A 19,550-nucleotide genomic window follows, 5' to 3' on the forward strand; every position below is an offset into this window, starting at 1 on the left:
CACCACAACACACAGGCCTTAATATTTCCCAGCCCTGTAGAAATGTATTTAGTATTTAAGAAGCACAAAATAATACAACAGGGGCTGGGAACGTGGCCTAGTGGTAGAGTGCTTGCCTAGCATGCATGAAGCCCTGGATTCAATTCCTCAGTACACATACACAGAAAAAGGCGGAAGTGGCGCTATGGCTCAAGTGGTAGAGTGCTAGCCTTGGGCAAAAAGAATCCAGGGACAGTGCTCAGGCCCTGAGTTCAAGCCCCAGGTCTGGCAAAAAATAGTACAACAGAAGTTAGTGCTGGGTGGAGGAGAGCATGAGTCAGGATTTGGGATCCAGCCTGTGCCTTCTGAGTGGGCTCTGTTCCTGGCAAGCTGACCCTGACATGGCCATCTCCTTCCAAGATGCATCTGCCTGATGGGGCAGCCCCCAGGCCCCTGGACAACCTGTGGGTACAAGACCTGCCACACAGGCGCACACCAGGCATGGCTTCTGGACTGTTCCTACACCAAGTCCTGCACAGGCTGGTGGGTGCCAAGAAGACCCCCACCTCTCACTTGACCAACGTGCAGGTCTAAGGAGCATCTTCCTTGAAGAACACTCCCTTTGGGGGACCTCCCCCCTTCCTGCTCTTAGTGGCACCTCAGGTACTGATGACCCTACTAAGCACAACCGAGGAGTTACTGCATTGGGCAGAAAGAACCTCAGCTCCTCCTTGGTGCTCCCAAAAGCAGCCACCCCCATTTTCCCAACTTGTCATCTGGTCCTCTGACCAGGGGACATGCAGGATGCCCGTGTGATCAGCCTGCTGTCCCCTCCTTCCTGGTCCACCTTTGTCACCATTGTGTTTGTGTGTGCATGTGTTTACATGTGTGTGCACACGTGTATACACACGCATGTGTGGCTTTTAATAAAACGTTGTCCAATTAAAGGAAGCTCTCTTTCTTCTTTTTTTTTTTTTTTTTTGTGACTGTCCTAAGGTTTGTACCCAGGGCCTAGGCGCTGACCCCCAGCTTTTTTGCTCAAGGCCAGCACGCTCCCACTTGAGCCACAGCGCCACCCAATGGAAACTCTTATTCCACTGGAAGAAGTTCGTGTCTGGATGTGCCCTTAATTCCATGCTGTTTGTGCGCCTTGCCAACCTGCTAGACTTCTGTTTTCTGTTGTTTTGTTTGGGAGGAGGGAGTGGCAAGAGGATGCATTTGAGATAACCATGTACACATTTGTTTATTTATTTATGTTTGTGCCAGCATTTAGAACACTGGGCGCTGTCTCTTAGCTTTTTCACTCAAAGCTAGTACTCCTTACTTGAACCACAGCTTCACTTTTAACATTTTGCTGGTTAGTTAAAGAGTCTCATGGACTTTTCTTCCCAGACTGGTTTTGAACTTCCATCCTCCTGAGGTAACCCCTCAGGATTACAGGCATGAGCCCCACTCCATGTAGTTTCAAATTGGTGCTCACATACTGCTTTTTCTATATTATGGACTTGCTCATCATGAAAGGAGAAGCTCGGGGCTGTGGTCACACAATGGCATTTCATCTCGTCCTAAACCTGAACCTTCCCTAGGCTTGAGCCGTTCTGTTGGCTGGAAGGAGGAAGGCAAAAGCAATGGAGATCTACAGTGGCTACAATGCCTCCGTGCAGGTTTGGAGCACCCTCTTCTAGAGAGGAAGAGATTGGGGGCCCCTCCCCCAAACCCAGACCAAGTCAGAGGAAAGCAGGGCTTTGAGGGCAGGTCTTTCCTCCCCACCCCCAACTTTCCTGTGCCTGGCTGCTGCTGCTGCTGCTCTCTTTGGTGCTGGTCATGGGGCAGAGGGGTGTATGTGATGGCTGGAGAAGTGGCACCCTGCTATGTCCAGGGGTATGATGATGAGCCGGGCATTGTGACTTCAGGGGGCATGGAGCAGGAACCGGCTGGCAGCCCCGGCTTGGTTGGCTCATAGGAACCATGCACTACAGGACCAGGTTTGATCATTTGGGTCACTCCTGGCCCTTAAAAAGGGAGCACAAAGCCAGGCTCTGGTGACTCATGCCTGTAATCTTAGCTACTTGGGATGCAGAGGTCTGAGATCAAGATTCAAAACTACCCTAGACAGACAAACCAAGAGACTCTTATCTCCAATTAACCAGCAAAAAGCCACAAACGGAACTGTGGCTCAAGTGGTAGGCTTGAGCAAGGAAGCTAAGAGAGAGCTCCCTGTCCTTGAGTTCAAGACTTAGTACTGGTACCAAAAAAAAAAAAAAGGTGGAGGAGGAAGAAGAAAGAAGAAGGAGGGGGAGGAGGGAGAAGGGGGAGGAGGGAGGAGGGGAAGGGGGAGGGATAGGGAGAGGGAGAGGGAGAAGGAAAAAGAGAAAGAGAAGGAGAAGAAGAAAGAGCCAGGCAGGAGTTTCTCAAGCCTGTAATCAGCTACTCAGGAGCCTTAGATCTAAGGATCATGGTTTGAAGCCAGCCCAGACAAGAAAGTGGTATGACTTTTCTTCAATTAACTACCAAAATAAATAACTAAAGCCAGAAGTGAAGGATGGCTCAAGTAGTAGAGGGCTTGAGCAAAACAAAACAAAAAGACAGCACACAGCCCTGGGTTCAATGAGTTCAAGTCCCAGGACTGGTACACTGTGTGTGTGCACACACACACAGCCAGATGTGCTCAGAGGGGAAGGGAAGTAGTGAGCTTGCAGAGCTGGGTGAGCTCTCCAGATCTGGTGAGGCAGCGTGGTGGGCTGAGGAGGAAGCAGTGTCACCCCCAGGCTGGGCGTTTGGGACACAGGCCTTTGTGGGAGCTGAGGTTTCCACCGCCTACCAGATCACCTGTTTTTTCTTTTTTGAAGCTTGAACTCCGAGCCTCTTGCTCTCGCTTGGCTTGCTTGGCTGGTACTCTACCATTTGAGCCACTCCTCCAGTCTCATGAGCTTTTCTGCCCTGGCTGGCTTTGAACTTCTACCCTCTAGATTTCAATTTCTCGGCAGCCAGCTCTGTTTTTTAAAGAGGGCCATGCCACCAGCATCAAGGTGCTAATGTTCCAGTAGAGCTACAGGTCATGGGGAAGAACCCTAGGCTGGGAGCAACTCTCCACACACCTGCACTTGGGCCCCAGCTCCATCACTTGCTAGCCCGGTGACTGTGCTCACAGCCTCTCAGCTCCTTGGTTTTGTACCGAAGAGAATCTGCCATGCTGCCTGCCTGGAACTTTTTTGGAATTCAACAACATACCAATGTGTGTAAATTCGTGACCTCCCTAACCTTAGTCCCCAAAAAGGTGCCAGACCATCTTGTAGGGAAGGAGAGGTAGGGGGTCCTGGGATTTAGAACTCAGGGCCTGGCTCTGTCCCTGGCTTCTGTGCTCAAGGCTAGTGCTCTACCACTTGAGCCACAGCTGCACCTCCACATTTTTTGATAGTTGATTGGAGATGAGAGGTTCACTGACTTTCCTGCCTGGATTGGCTTTGAACCTCCAGCCTCAGTCTCGACCTCCGGAATAGCTAGGATTGAAGGTGTAAGCAACCAGCACCCTGCAAGAAAAGGAACAGCTTAATATTACCGAAGTATGTGATTGACTGAAGGGGTGGGGCAGGGTGGGGAAGGTTTGAACTAGAGGCTTTTTGTTTCCTGGACCTGAAACACTTTTTTTTTTTTTTTTTTTTTTTTTTGCCAGTCCTGGGCCTTGGACTCAGGGCCTGAGCACTGTCCCTGGCTTCTTCCCGCTCAAGGCTAGCACTCTGCCACTTGAGCCACAGCACCGCTTCTGGCCGTTTTCTGTATATGTGGTGCTGGGGAATCGAACCTATGGCCTCGTGTATCCGAGGCAGGCACTCTTGCCGCTAGGCTATATCCCCAGCCCCTGAAACACTTTTGAAGTTAGGCGGGAGGGCAGACTCAGGTTTCAGAAGGGACACTGAAGACACTTGTAGGAGTCTGGTGGATTAACTTACATCCTCACATGGAGGGCCAGCAGTATGGCCTGAGACCAAGGGACAGACAGTGCTGGAGTGGGGTTGGGTGGGTCGTGGTCATCTCTGAGGCCCAATGGCTCCCTCCTAGGCTCATAAAGGGAACATTGGCTTTGTTGTTGTTTGAGTTCAGGGACTTGAACTCAACACCTGGGTACTGTCCCAGGAGCCTCCCTAACCTATCTTTGCAGTCCAAGGAAACTTCTCAACTGATCTGTCTATAGTACACATCAGAGCAGCCATCCTGGCTAGCAGAGCGTCCTTCAGCCTGGCTGAGCCCCAGAGTGAAGGGGTCTCCAGGCTAGCAAGCCTCGGCCCAGGGCATGTTCTCAGCATCCATAGAGAACAGAAACACTGCCTTTCAGTGCCGTCTCTGCAGAGGTGTGGCATGTGCTGACACAGCTGGGCCCCTTGAGGAACTACCTATATGGCCGGAAGACCCACAGAGAAAGGCAAATGGAAGGGAAGCTCGTGATGGAGCTGGATCTTGAGCACAGGCCCAGCGGTCCTCTGGGATAGTACAGGGCTGGGGCTGGCCTGTGCCAACTGCTTCCCACACAGGCCCCAGTGTCTGCACAGGCCCAGGGCTGGTCCATTCCCTCTTCCTGCTCTGCTGACACACACGCACACACACTTCTTGCAAATGCAATAGGGCTGTGGGGCCTCAGAGGCCCCAGCACTTCCCTCTTCCCAGGGGCTCCCATGAGCTCCCAAAGTGGATATCAGAGCACATTCATACCTTACAGCTGGTGTGATCCAGGTATCACCAACAAATGGCCAGTGCTGGCAACAGGTCACAACGGACCTCACCTCACAGACCTTGAAAGGCCTCCTGCCACCACTGAGGAGGCCGCAGTCTGCCTGCCACCGCAGGATATTGTAGTGCCGGGACACACACACAGAGGCGGCCTTGCTTACAGTGGGCTAGGACCACCTCCTCACTCCCCACTATAGGCTTAGTTCTCAGGAACTGATTTTACAATAAACCAATACTTTATTATTGTAAATTAACAATGGCAGTTTATGCCAGGTTTCCTGTTTTATAATATTTTTTCATGTGGTTTGTGTTGAAAAGAGCATTTCTATGCTTAAAAACAAAACAGTTCCAGGCACTGGTGGCCCATGCCTATAACCCTAGCTACTCAGGAGGCTGAGATCTGAGGTTCACAGTTCCAAGTTGGCCTAGTGGGAAAGTCCCTTGGAATCTCTTATATCCAATTAACCACCAAAAAAGCCACGAGAGCTGTGGCTCAAATGGTACAGTGCTAGCCTTGAGAGGAAAAAGCCAAGTGAGAGCATGAAACCCATGAAACCCTGAGTTCAAGCTTCAGTCATTCCTGACACACAAACCAAATTTACAACCAGGTGTAGTGGTATATCTGTAATCTCAGCACTTAGGAAGATCATGAATTCTAGGCTAGCCTAGGCTACATAGTGAGATCCTGTCTTGGCAAGTGGAGAGGAATAGTCAGGTACCAGTAACCTATAATCCTAGCTACTCAGGAGGCTGAGATCTGAGGATCTGGTTCAAAGTCAGGCTGGATAGGGAAGTCCAGGAGACTCTTATCTCCAATTAGTCATCAGAAAGCTGAAAGTGGGGGTTTGAATCAGGTGGTGGAGTGTTAGGCTTGAGTGAAATCAAGCCCCAAGACTGGCAATAAAATAAATGTTTAGAAACCACTAGCCTATAAGAACTTTCCTTGTAGCCAGGCTGTCACTAGGCATCAGGAAGATGGCAAGGGCAGAGGTCCAGATGGGGAGGTGGGAGACACCTGCAGGATCTTCCTCGTGATGACCACCAGAAAAACCTGCTGCCTCTAGGACCTCCTAAGGAGACTGAGACAACTGGTACGCTCTTAGGCTCTTTGTGTTTTCTTTGTAAGTAGAAAACTGGGGGAAGGAAAGAAGACACAAAAAAATAGAATTAATTCCACTGAGTTGTGCAAAAAAAAAAGGAACTAGCTGTCATCAGCTGAGGCTCGGAACGGTGGGAAGAGCCCCTGCAAAGACCATGAGCACTGGGGGGACTGGGGCAGCTGCAGCCTGTCAGCCGGTGCTGGGAGGGGCAACCGCCACCTGTCAGCCCCTCACTGTTGCCAGGTGCTACCATAACCCAGAAAAAAAGGAAATTTGGATTTTTCTAGATAAACAGCTCCCAATTTATAACTGTCGAATGAACTGTCTAAAGATACCCTTTAGCCAAAATAAAATACAATAAACCCTGTCTGAGGTAGATGCAGCCAGCGGGAGCTTCCGTGTGCCCCACTACCCCAGCAGGAACCTCAAGCAACAGCTTTCAAGGTCCTGGCAAAGTGAGGAAGTCAGCAAAAGTCAGGCCCCGCTGGTCGGCCAGCTGCTTCCTGTAGCGGGCCAGCTCTCCCTGGGGAACCCTGGATTCCCCTGCCAATAGGTGCATCTGCTTGCCATCCGTCCTCCTCCCAGCTGGCTTCTGTTCTCTAGTTGCAAAAACAAAACCCTAGCGTAGGTTTCCTCACTGGGGCACTGCACATCCATTCCAAGCAGCGTGTGCCCCCTGGTGGCCAGTAGGAAGCACTGCCACTCTGGTCCTGCCAGAGCAATATTAGGAGAGATGAGTTTGTCTGCCCAGAGCTCAGAATAGAGGCAGCACTTGAACATTTCATGTGAGTCTTAGGTGCATGCATCATTGTCTCCTTCATTCATGGCACACTCTTTGAACATTGGTCAGTGCCAGGCCTCCTTCCTTTGAGCTAGTTTCTTAGAATACAGTCAGCACTAACGCAAGAATCCTCATAGTAGCCTACACTTAAATGCAATTGTTTGCTTCTCCATCTTGTCTTTTTCCAAGTTCCTCTCTCATCACCTATTTGCTTTTCTTATTCTAATCCAATTGTAGCTGTATCTATTACTCCAAAAGCATATGTAATTCCAAGTTCATATTTAATTCAAGGTACCACACTGTGTCATATTGGAAGATTTATTCACTTTGCACTATGTAACACTTTCATCCTATTGGTCTTACCTTTTTTTTTTTAGGTGTGTGTGTCCAGAACTAAAGCTTGAACTCATGGCCTTGCATTCTTGCTCAACTTTCTCGTTCATGGATAGAATTCTACAACTCAAGCCATGCCTCTACTATGGCATTTGCTCATCAATTGGAAATGGAGTTTCAAGGATTTGGGGGGGGAGGGTCTGGGCTGGCTTCAAACCATGATCCTCATATTTCAGCCTCCGGTGTAGCTATAGATTATAAATGAGCCACTGACACCCAGCTTCACCTTTCCTTTAACCCGGTCACCACTGGATTTACGTGTCAGGCTGGCAAGGGCTTTGGCCATTTCGTGCCACTGTGACCTGATAGCAATGCTTCTGGAATCCATTCACATCTCTCATCAGACATCTGGGAGCTTTATTTCCTTTTTCTGTTTTGGTGTGTGCATGTGCGTGTGTGTGCATGTGTGTGCGTGTGTGTGTGTGCTGGACCTGGGCACTGCCCTTTAACTTCTTTGCTCAAAGCTAGTGCTCTATCACTTGAACCACAGTTCCACACCTGGCTTTTGGACTTTCCTGCCTGGGCTGGCTTTGAACCGTGATCCTCAGACCTCAGCCTCTGAAGAGCTATAGGATTGTAGGCCTGGGCCCCCAGTGCCTGGCTTATGTGGAAGCTTTCTTGGGACACTGTCCTGGAGCTGCTTGGCATCCACACACGTGCAGGAGCCATGACAGCCTGTGGGACTCTGCCCAACAGTATCCACTGTTGGTATCCACCATTCTCTACTGCCTCCTGGGACAGACAGAGACACACATTACACAGCTTCTTAGAGGCCAGTCTATCCTGGACAGCTGGGCAAGGCCTCCTCGAGCAGCTTGCTTCCTCCACTGCTTCATGCCTGACAAGGAAGGTTGAGCTGGATCAACCTGGGCACGAGCTGAACATGTGTGGTGTGTGCATCAACAGCCTGACTCAGGGATGGACTTGAAAGACAAAAGCAAAGAGAAATAGTTGTCCCCTAATATACCCAAGTCCACTGATGCTCAAATTTCTTCTATGAAAGTGTCCTATTTGCATAATATAGTTTTTTATATCCTCCTGTATATTTATTTATATATTTATTTATTATGTTGGTACTGGGACTTGGAACTCAGGTCTGTATTCCTAGTACTCTACCATTTGAGCCACAACTACATTTGTAGCTTTTTGATGATTATTTGGAGATAAGAGCATCATCCTTTTCTGCATAGGTTGACTTTGAGCCACGATTCTCAGATCTCAGCCTTCCAAGTTGCTATGATTATACATGTGAGCCATCAGCACCTGGCTAACCTCCCATAATCTTTAAATCACCTCTAGATTACTTACAATACCTAATACAATGTCAGTGTGATATAGAAAGGTATTGTGCTGTATTGTTAGGGAACAGTTGGGGGAAAGAATCTGTGTATGCTCAAAACAAATGCATTTTTCCTGAGTATTTTCACACCTTGATTGAATCCACACAGGGGGAACCTGCACACACAGGCTGAGTGTTCTCCCAGTGGGTGAGGCTCCATAAGCAGTGTCTCGGGTCACCCACTTACTGGGAGACATTGTCAAGGAAAGACAGACCTGGAGTGGGGAAGTGGCAAGTGGCTACGGGACTGCTCAGAGGCCAGAGGTCTAGAAAGAGATCTGTATGCCCCACACACAGGGGCAGGAAGCGGAGCAGAAAGAGTCCTGTTGGCCTCTGAAATTCTCCAACAAGCAAGTCAGAGATCCATTGCCTACAAAATGAAAACCCTATGTAATGAGGCCAATGGATACTAGAAAAAAAAAAAAACCCTTATACATACACCATAAAAAAAAAGCCAGGAGAGGCTGAGAATGTGGCCTAGTGGTAGAGTGCTTGCCTAGAATGCATGAAGCCCTAGGTTTGGTGGCTCAGTACCACATAAACAGAAAAGGCCAAAATGGTGTTGGGGCTCAAGTGGTAGAACTAGCCTTGAGCAAAAGGAGCTCGGGGACAGTTCCTATGCCTTGGGTTCAAGCCCCAGGCCTGGCAAAAAAAAAAAGCAAAAAAAAGCCAGGAGACTGGTAAGACACAGAAAGAGTACTGCAAAGAGCAGTGGCTGCCAGGGTGCTCACAATAGCAGATGAACTGATACAGAACCTGAGCCAGCCAGGTGTCAGTGGCTCACACCTGTCACCCTAGCTACTCAGGAAGCTGAGATCCGAGGTTCAGAGTTCAAAGCCAACCTAGGCAGAAAGTCTGTGGGACTCTTCTCTCCAACTAACCAGCAAAAAGCTGGAAGTGGAGCTGTGGATCAAGCGATAGGGCACTAGCCTTGCACAAAAGAGCTCAGAAATAGCACCTAGGCCCTGAGTTCACAGAAACAAAAACTAGAACCTGAGCGACCTCATTTCCTGAGGAACAAGTACCTGAGGTTTTAATCCAAATTACAGCAGAGGGACAAGGACTAGGTGGGTCCCTGATTTACTCCAGGCAGACGGTCCCACATTTACTAGATTCTGACTGTCTGTGTACCTGCTGCTGTCCAGTGACACCCTGCCCACTGAAGACTATGGTGACCTGTTGGTGGCTCCTGTCAGGGTCAGATGCATAGCCAAGGACGTGCATACCCACTAAGCCCACCAAGGTAACCAACAGAGCAATGCGTCTTCCTAGAAGTACATAGTCTTCTCTTAGGGGGGCATGATGTCCCTGGGTGCCATGCAAAGCTTTCTGTAAATTGACCATCCTGTCTGGCCAGTAGCTGCTGGGCACTTTCTGTGCATGAGGAAGCACACAAAAAACACCACTGTCTTTGTTATAGAGTGCCTGACATCCTAAAAACCAATCGATGTGGTGCAAGGTTTGTCTAAATACTTGTGTGGAAGGATTGTGAGTTTGCTTTCACGTGGCCTGACCTGCAGTGAACTTGAGATGTGTGTGTGTTGGTATTTGGTCTTGAATTCTGGATCAAGCAGCTCTCCCTTAGCTTTTTCACTCAAAGCTGACACTCTGCCACCTGAGCCACACTTCCACTTGCTGCTTTTTATTAGCCAACTGGAGATGAGTCTCTTAGTGGATGTGTCTGACTTGGCTGGCTTTAAACTTCAATCTTCAGATCTCAGCCTTCTGAGTAGCTAGGGTTATAGGTGTGAGTCATGAGTACCCAGCTATAGTACCTTTTTATTGTCCTGGACTGGGGATGTAGCTCAGTGGTAGAGCACTTTACACAAGCACAAGGCCTTGAGTTCAGTCCCCAGAACCACAAAAAGCAAACAACAAAAGTCACTTCTCTTGTGCTAAATTCTCCAGTGCCACAGAGTTAGTGGGCTGGACAAGCCTAGTATTGCATGCACTGCTGATTGGCGCCATGTGGGCATTTCTGGACTAGCTTAGAGCACTCTGCACTCATGGACCTCAGGCCACCCCAAGCAAGGGGAAAACTCAAGAGCTCTGCCTCACAAGTGACCGGCCGGGAGCTGTGTCACAGGCCAGAGATTTTCCAATCCAATTAGGAAAAATTTGTAGCAATCAACAAATGTAAACAAAGTAGCACCACAGCAGACTGACAACATACTGGACACATTACATCAAGTCTGCAAAAAGCAAAACAAAACAAGGGGGTTTGTTTTTGCCAATCCTGGGGCTTGAACTCAGGGCTTGGGCACTGTACCTGCGCTTCTTTTAGTCAAGGCTAGCACTTTACCACTTGAGCCACAGCACCAGTTCCAGCTTTTTCTGTTTATGTGGTAAAGAGGAATCGAACCCAGGGCTTCATGCATGCTAGGCAAGGCTCTGCCACTAAGCCACAGTCTCAGTCCCAGCCTGCTCTCCCTTTTTTGTTGTTGTTGTTCTGGTACTGTGGCTTGAAATCAAGACCTGGGCACTGGTCTCTTAGCTCGCTTGCTCAAGGTTGGAACTCTATCACTTGACTCACAGCTCCACTTCAGCTTTTTGGTGGTTAACTAGAGGTAAGTCTCACAAACTTTTTTGCCCTGGGCAGGTACTGAACCATGATCTTCATATCTCTGCCTCCTGTCGAGCTAGGATTACAGGTATGAGCTATCCACTGGTGCTGGCTTGAAAGTAGGCACATTCTTGTGATCTCCATCCCAAGTCATCACTATGCCAGATTGAGGACAAATAATTGGGGGGGGGGCAGGGAGAGTTCTGGGGCTTGAACTCAAAGCCTAGACAGTGTCCCTGAGCTTGTTTTGCTCAAGGCTAGCATGCTACCACTTGAGCCATAGCTCCACTTCTAGCCTTTCCTGAGTAGTTTACTGGAGATAAAGAGTTGCATGGGGCTGGGAGTATGGCGTAGTGGCAAGAGAGCTCGCCTCGTATACATGAAGCCTTGGGTTCGATTCTCCAGCACCACATATCTAGAAAACAGCCAGAAGTGGCACTGTGGCTCAAGTGGCCTTGAGCAAAAGGAAGCCAGGGACAGTGCTCAGGCCCTGAGTCCAAGCCCCAGGACTGGCCAAAAAAAAAAAAAAAGAGTTGCATGTCTTTTCTTCCCTGGCTGGCTTTGAACTGTGATCCTCAGATCTCAACCTCCTGAGTAGCTAGGATTACAAGCATGAACTCACATCAGTGCCCCACAAGAACAAATAACCTTAACCACAATCCAGGGAACAGCTTGAGATCCTCTACTTCCTTCACACCCCAAGTAATTCCAGGCGTCTGTGACTAAGTACACAGGTGATTAGAACACTCCGGCTCTTCTGGGTCTTCTACCTCCTTCCTCAACTTGCAGGCTTCTTCCTGCCCTAGAGAGGAAAGTGCTGACATTCCTGGTGGTGCTAAGACTCTGAACAGTTGAGAGGAGACTGCTAACAGTGGCTGGGCAAGTGCATGTGCAGTTAAGTCCAAACCTATGGAGCAAATAACAAGGGCTGAGCCTCTAAAACCTACAGGACAAACTGGCTTCAAACCTCAATCCTCAGATTTTTTTTTCATTTTATGGATTCATGTATTGAATAAGTTTAATAAACAGATAAGCAATGATATAATAGGCAAATACAAACATGAGGATTTTAGATTTTTTAAAGAGTAAATTCTTATTAAGAATAAAATACTAAAAAAAGAATAAAATACTGTTATTTTCTTGAAATATAGAGCTGGATTTCAACAAAACTTAATAAAGGCACAATGTTTAATAAGGCAAATTTTACATAGATTAGTTATTACACGATTACAATTTTTTGATGTCTTGGAGGGGGTAAGAAGTATGCAACATAGTTTAAATATTCTTTTAAAGGAATTTACCATTATAAAGTAACATTTAAATTTGATACAATAAACTATATTTTATCTAGAAAATAAAACTTTATTCTTGAATTATATTGCTGAATTACACTATTTTTAATGTTAGGCTTTAATTACATACCTAATTCAAAAGGTTTCAAATATAGAAATCAGATCACAGTCATCTGTCTTTATTCATAAAGCTTGGGACTTCAAAGTATCTACAATAGAGGATGCTGAAAATCCTCAGATATTAACTTCTGAGTAGCTAGGATTACAGGTTGTGAGCCCCTGTTGGCTGGATAGGAAGGGAATTTCAAACAGATGAGAATTTTCCAGAAGAGAAGATCATCAATCTTCAAACTTAAGTAGCATACCATAGCCTCTGAAAGAAAAATAAAAGTAACCCCATGCTTTATGTACAGTGCCGTATGTCTGTAATCTTCCTCAACATTAGGAAGCTGAGGCAGGAGGATAAAGCAGTGGAGGCCAGCCTGGACTACATAGAGACATCTATCTCAGAGGAAAAACCCCAAGTCTACTTAGTGAAACACTAAGTGAAAAGCAAAATCTGAAAAGACCCAGAAAGCACAGGGCTGGCAGAGGCCAGATGACAATGGAATAACATCTCTGAAGTAATGAGTGTTAAAAATACACAAGAACTGTCTGGTATCTAAATAAATAGACACACTAGAGATACAGGAGATTTCATCAAGGCGATTTACTTTTACACAAAAGGGGGAATACCATTGTTCTCCCCAGAGCTAGGCATGCACACCGAGCAGGGCAGTCTGCTAGGTTTCTATCCCAATCCAAATTGTCCCTCCTCATCATCAAGGAGTTAGGCTCACTGTCTAACTACAATTGATTACCAAGGTTAGAAAGGAGGCTAGCCTCTAATTCTTATCAAATATGCACTTTTTTTCTCATCACAGCTGGCTGGGAGCAGGACTGGGAACAGAGTGGCTGACAGAGTCAGAAGAGGTTTATGGGGCCAGTATAAAGCTCCCAAAGGGGTCTTCTTACTCCTCTTAATTCTGTTGATAAAGGTTCACCTTCCTGCTGAGACCAGCTGGTCACAATCAGCACACACCTGGTTGGTACAGTTTGTTATTGCACCTTCTTTGGTAAAGATGTATCTTCCTAACATGCCTGACTGATCACAAACGGTACAGATAGTAGTTAGAACTGAGGTCAAAAAGCAAATCATTCCAGGAAATATCATGAAGGCAACTTTGGTTTGACATAAAAGATTGCTTTTTCCCACATGAGAAAGAACACTACCAATTCTATATTCAGCTATTCCTAAGAATCCAGGCAATAAACTTGGTACTAGTGGCTCACGCTTGTGATATTAGCTACTTAGGAGGCTGAGATCAATCAGAAGATTGTGGCTTGAAGCCAACTTAGGTAGCAAAGTCCATGAGATATACCAATAAAGAGCTGGAGGTGGAGATGTGATTCAAGTGATAGAGTGCCAGCCTTGAACAAAAAAAGCCATGTAAGAGCATGAGGCTCTCAATTAAGACCTAGTAGACATGGGCTGGGAATATGGCCTAGTGGCAAGAGTGCTTGCCTCCTATACATGAAGCCCTGGGTTCGATTCCCCAGCACCACATATGTAGAAAACGGCCAGAAGTGGCACTGTGGCTCAAGTGGCAGAGTGCTAGCCTTGAGCAAAAAGAAGCCAGGGACAGTGCTCAGGCCCTGAGTAAAAGGCCCAGGACTGGCCAAAAAAAAAAAAAAGACCTGACACACACACACACACAATTTTAAGGAGGTTCAGTGAAAAGGATTATCTTAAGGGAAACACAGGGCAGTAAATAATCCTTTTTCTGCTTTGGATCCTAGGCCAGACAATGAAAGCAACACATTGTCACCACTGCTACACCAATGCTACAAAGGATAAAGAAGAAGACACTACAAGCAGAAGATGAGTGGGCAGAAAACCATGGTAACACCAGGCACTGGTGGCTCACACTTGTAATCCTGGCTACTCAGGAGGTTGAGATCTGAGGATTGCAGTTTGAAGCTAGCTGAGACAGGAAAGTCTGTGAGACTCTCCAATTAACTGCCAAGAAAGGAAAGGGAAGGGAAAGGGAAAGGGAAAGGAGAGGAAGGGGAAAGGAAGGGAAAGAGAAAGGGAAAGGAAAAGAAGGGAAAGAGAAAGGAAAGGAAGGGAAGGGAAGGGAAAGGAAAGAAAGAGAAAGGAAAGGGGAAGGGAAGGAAGGGAGGAAGGGAGGGAGGTAGGGAGGGAAGGGAGCTGTGGCTCAAAGTGGTAGAGAGCTAGCCTTGAGCGCAAAATCTCGGAGACAGGGCCCAGGCCCTTAGTTCAAGCCCCACAACCAAAGAACAAAACAAAATAAAAACAAAAACTGTCACCACAGTAACAACTAGGGTCCATGATGACCATTGTTGAGCCACTGAATTCACCAGGTGGCCTTGAACTGCTGGGCTCAAGTGATCCTTTTGCCTCCTAAGTAGCTATGACGGCCACGCTATCGAGTCTGATGCCTTACCTAGACTGATTGTGAAAGAACTTTTCTTTCCTGTTTAAGACACTGAATTGGGTTTTCTGTGCCTAGCAGTGTATATCAACTGTATATCAACACAATGCTCTCCCTCAACACCAAATAGCAAACTCGATAGAATGTACTGAAGTCCAAATAGCAAACTTGATAGAATGTTCGGAAGTCCCCAAGTCCCTGCTGACTATAAAAGACCTGTTCTTCTCCCACCCATTGTAGGCAGGAATTCTGAGGGCTGCACAAATAGTCTCAGCATCACCAGAGCCTCCCTGGCTTTGCTTCAAACTTATGGAGTCACTAAACAGTTGTGAACATAATGTGCCTGTTTTGTTACATTGTTTAGCCAAGCCTGGAAATGTGCTGGAGTCCAAATTTGCTTCTTTGAAAGTTAAAGGCATTGAGACTGTAACTTTCTTTTATAAAGTTTTGTAACTCCCTAAAACTATCTTGCAGGGTTTTTTGTTTTGCTTTGTTTTCTGAGATAGTCAATTTGTAGCTTAGGCTGGCCTCAAACTTCCCAGGCTCCTCTTGCCTCAACATTCTAAGTGCTATGCTTACAAGCCTGTACCATCACACCCAAAAAACGTTTGTTTCTTCTCAGTTGTGAGGATTGAACTCTGGGCCTGGGCACTATCCCTGAGCTCTTCAGCTCAAGGCCAGTGCTCTACCACTTGAGCCACAGTGCCACTTCCAGCTTTCTGGTGGTTCACCGGAGATAAGAGTCTCAAGGGGGGGAGGGAGGGGGGTATGAGGGACAAGGTAACAAACAGTACAAGAAATGTATCCAATGCCTAACGTGTGAAACTGTAACCTCTCTGTACATCAGTTTGATAATAAAAATTTGAAAAAAAAAAAGTCTCAAGGACTTTTCTGCCTGGGCTAGCTTTGAACCACAATCCTGAGATCTCAGCCTCTTGAGTAGCTAAGATTACAGGCATGAGCCACCAGCACCCAGTTAGCAAAAATGTTTTAAATTTGTTTACATTAGTGGGGGGGGGGGGCATTGATCAGCATATATTGTAAAACATATGTGGAAATGTAACAATGAAATCCCCCTCTGAATAACAAATGAAAGCTAATAGAAATTGTTTTAAAATGTTAAATGAAGGGTTGGAAGCACGGCTCCAGTGATAGAGCATCAGCCAACAAGAGAAAGTGTCAGATCCCAAGTTTAAGCCCCAGTGTAGGACAAAAAAAAAAGGAAAACAAATGTTAGATATGAATTTAACCTCCCGACAAAACCTCCTGATAAGGGCTGGGGATATGGCCTAGTGGCAAAAGTGCCTGCCTCATATACGTGAGGTCCTGGGTTCGATTCCCCAGCACCACATATACAGAAAATGGCCAGAAGTGGTGCTGTGGCTCAAGGGGCAGAGTGCTAGCCTTGAGCAAAAAAGAAGCCAGGGACAGTCTGTGCTCAGGCCCTGAGTCCAAGCCCCAGGACTGGCCAAAAAAAAAAAAAAACAAAAAACAAAACCTCCTGATAAGTGCCCACAGGTCATCTGAGGAGCCCAACTAGTCATCTGAGGAAGTCTCCCCAGAACCCAACCCCAGACCTCTATATTCAGAGACCCAGGACCATCTATGGCGTGTCCAAGGTGCACGCGGAGCTCATGGGAGAATATTATCATTACCGGTATGGCCTAGATTTCCGGTGTCTGCGATACCCTGGGATCATTTGATTCCCAGCCTGGAGGAGGAACGACGGACCAGGCAGTTCAGATTTTCCACCCTGCCGCAAAGAGCGGCAAGTTTGAATGTAACAAATGAGGAAATTCTTTCACCCAGAAGTCGGACAGACCTTCATGTTCATCAGAGAACACACAGGAGAGAAACCTTATGAATACAAGAAATGTGGACAGACCTTGGCATGGATAATAGAGAAACCTTGTAAACATATAAAGTCTTTCAACCAAAATTCACACTTTAGCAGGCCTAAGAGAATTCACACATGTGAGCAACGTTAGGAATATAATAGATGTGGAATGTCTTTCACCTGGAAGAAAACTCAGTTTGCATTGGAGAACCCAAACAAGACAAAAGCCTTGTGAATGTAAATCCATTTTTTAAAAAGAACTCTTAAAACAGGCTCAGATTGTGTGGTGAGCAGCAACCAGAGTAGAGAGAGCTAACAAAGAATATTGTTCATAAAGTTTACTTGCACATATGAAAATACAATGTACTCGTTGAAATGGCTTTGAGAGAGCAGGGAGGAGAATAGAGGAAGATGTTGATCAGGGTATATTGTTTGCATGTGTGTAAATGTCACAACCAATGTACTACTAACATTAGTAACAATAGTCTCTTCAGTTAAAAAAAAAAAAAAAAAGAAAAAAGTAGCCTCCTGGGACAAATATCTGCACAACTGTGGGGCCAGAACCACGACCACATGTTTCATTTACACAGACTTAGATACAAATGGTTTTAGATGTCAAGAATTTTTTTTTTTTGGCCAGTCCTGGGCCTTGGACTCAGGGCCTGAGCACTGTCCCTGGCTTCTTTTTTTGGCTCAAGGCTAGCACTCTGCCACTTGAGTCACAGCGCCACTTCTGGCCATTTTCTGTATATGTGGTGCTGGGGAATCGAACCCAGGGCTTCAAGAGGCAAGCACTCTTGCACTAGGCCATATCCCCAGCCCCCAAGAATTTCTGAAACATCCTCATTGCTACTTTTTTGACTTGACTGAATCATTTAACATCTTTAAACTCTAGGCTCTATTCTGATAACTGAAAGCACACATGCACACATACATATGGCAACTACATAATAAAAACTTAATTATGTTATTAATATGGAGAAGATAATATGACATCCTACATAATTTCATAGAAAAGTCCATTCTGTGCATTTTAGGTAACATAATGAGTTCTACTGAATAATCAACAAAAAATATTGTCTCTAAAGTAAACATAATTGTCTGCCTACTGAAAAAATAGTCAATATGTTTAATGAAATTAACAGCAAGATAAACTTAGAAATCAGACTACTCAGTAAATCTTGAACGAGTAATGTTGAGCAAGACAAGTCTAGAGCACAGAGGACAAAGATGCATGGTCTCCCTGATATGTGGTTGTTGGAGGGGGAGGGGAGAACAGTAGAGATCATGTCTGTAAAATAACAAACTTCTTTTCAAATGGTATTTCTACATGTTTTGGTCAGCGACTTTACATCATGTCTCTAAAACCAAACAATTACTAAATAAACATAAAAAGGTCTAGGATATTCCTAGCAGAGGATCACAGTAGCTCAACAGCTATGTACATATGATTATATAAGATGAGGCTAAGCAAAATGAACTCCAAGAGAGGAAAACAGGAGGATTTTACTGTTGTCATTATGTTTAATGTACTAGGTGAATTTCCTTTGACGTACCCTCCGTGGTCACTGTATATGATTCTGGTACACTGGATATTGTATACATGCTTATCTGAACTGGGGAAGGGAAAGAAAAATGGAGGGTGTAACAAATATGACAAGAAATGTACTCACTACCTTATTATGTAACTATACCCTCTCTGTACATCACCTTATCAATAAATTTTAATTAAAAAAAAAACAACCTCCTGATAAAAATGTACTTTTTCTTTTCTAGCCTCTCCCCTTAACCTGATAGGTAGACCCACATTTTAGCATTCTACACAGGCACTCAACAAAGCTGTACAGCCGGGATTGGTGTCCCCCCTCCCCCCATAATACTAACTACTCAGGAAACAGATCTAAGGATCACAGTTGGCTTGAAGTCAGTCCAAGCAGAAAAGTCCATGAGACTCTTATCTCCAGTTAACCACCAAAGAGCCAAGAATGAAGTTGTGGCTCAAGTGACAGAGCACTAGCCCTGAGTGAAAAAGCTAAGGGAGAACTCCTAAATACTGAGTTCAAGCCCCAGTACTGGCACCAAACAAAAAAGAAAAAGAAGTTGTACAGACAGCTCCTACAACTACAAACAATGCTTCATTAAATGTCACGATTCTATTAATGACTAATAAACAACTACAGAAAGAGAATATTTTAATTAAATGGATTTATTTAAAAAGTAGACTTCAAAATTTGACACTAAGAGATTAAAAAAAAAAAAGACCGACAGGATTTAAATGGACAAATACAAAAATGATTGGCTATAAACATGTAAAATACATTTCCCAGTCCCCAAAAAAGCATAATTTAAGTAATTATAAAATTTTATACTGTAAGTATATTCCCTTATAATTCTTAAGAAGCATTCTAAATAATTATTTGTATAAAATATAACAAATTACCACAGCTGTTAATAAAAAAATTACTGATATCTGAGTTTACTAAGGCTTGCCTGCTTCTGGCCCCAAGTCCTAGAAAGCTTGCTCACTATAGTGGGATTTGCAATCCCTCTCCTTCCACTACAGAATAAATGGAAGGTTCTAAGTGTGAACAAAAAATAAAGTGAACGAAGTACTCTTCTAGAAGGAAAGGACTGTGTACAACTAAGAGGCCTCTTCTTTTTCAAGGATGCCCACCAGTCATGACCAGTCCAGTGTACATACAGCTGCTACCACAGTTTAGATCTGGAATGGCCCCTGGGCTCAGGTGCCAGAGACTTCTTCCCAGTGTACAGGTGCTACCACAGTTTAGATCTGGAATGTCCCCTGGGCTCAAGTGCCAGAGATTTGCTCCCCAGTAACACATTGCAGGTGGTGGATACTCTTCCCAGTGGGGATGTAGGGATTAGTGGGGGTTGTTAGGCCAGCAAGAGTGTGCCCTTGAAGGTGACTGTAGGGCCTTAGTCTCTTTGGCTTTTTCTTTCTTTTGCTTTCGGATGCCATGAGGTGAGCAACTTGCTCTACCACACACTCCCTGTCCTGAGGTACTACCTCACCACAAAACCGAAA

At 45.8% G+C, this 19,550-nt stretch overlaps 1 protein-coding gene across 1 annotated transcript in view; it reads left to right on the top strand.

Moving 5' to 3' along the window:
* Positions 1 to 924, top strand: part of Cmtm7 (CKLF like MARVEL transmembrane domain containing 7) — a 38,000-nt gene extending 37,076 nt beyond the window's left edge. The window contains exon 5 of the mRNA XM_048348615.1: positions 400 to 924. Coding sequence (XP_048204572.1) covers positions 400 to 413 — 14 coding nt within the window. The 3' untranslated portion in view covers positions 414 to 924. The remainder of the gene's footprint in view (positions 1 to 399) is intronic.
* The last annotated feature ends 18,626 nt before the right edge of the window (positions 925 to 19,550 follow it).

The sequence above is a fragment of the Perognathus longimembris genome, chromosome 6 (assembly GCF_023159225.1).
Source record: "Perognathus longimembris pacificus isolate PPM17 chromosome 6, ASM2315922v1, whole genome shotgun sequence".
Taxonomy (NCBI): Eukaryota; Metazoa; Chordata; class Mammalia; order Rodentia; family Heteromyidae; genus Perognathus; species Perognathus longimembris.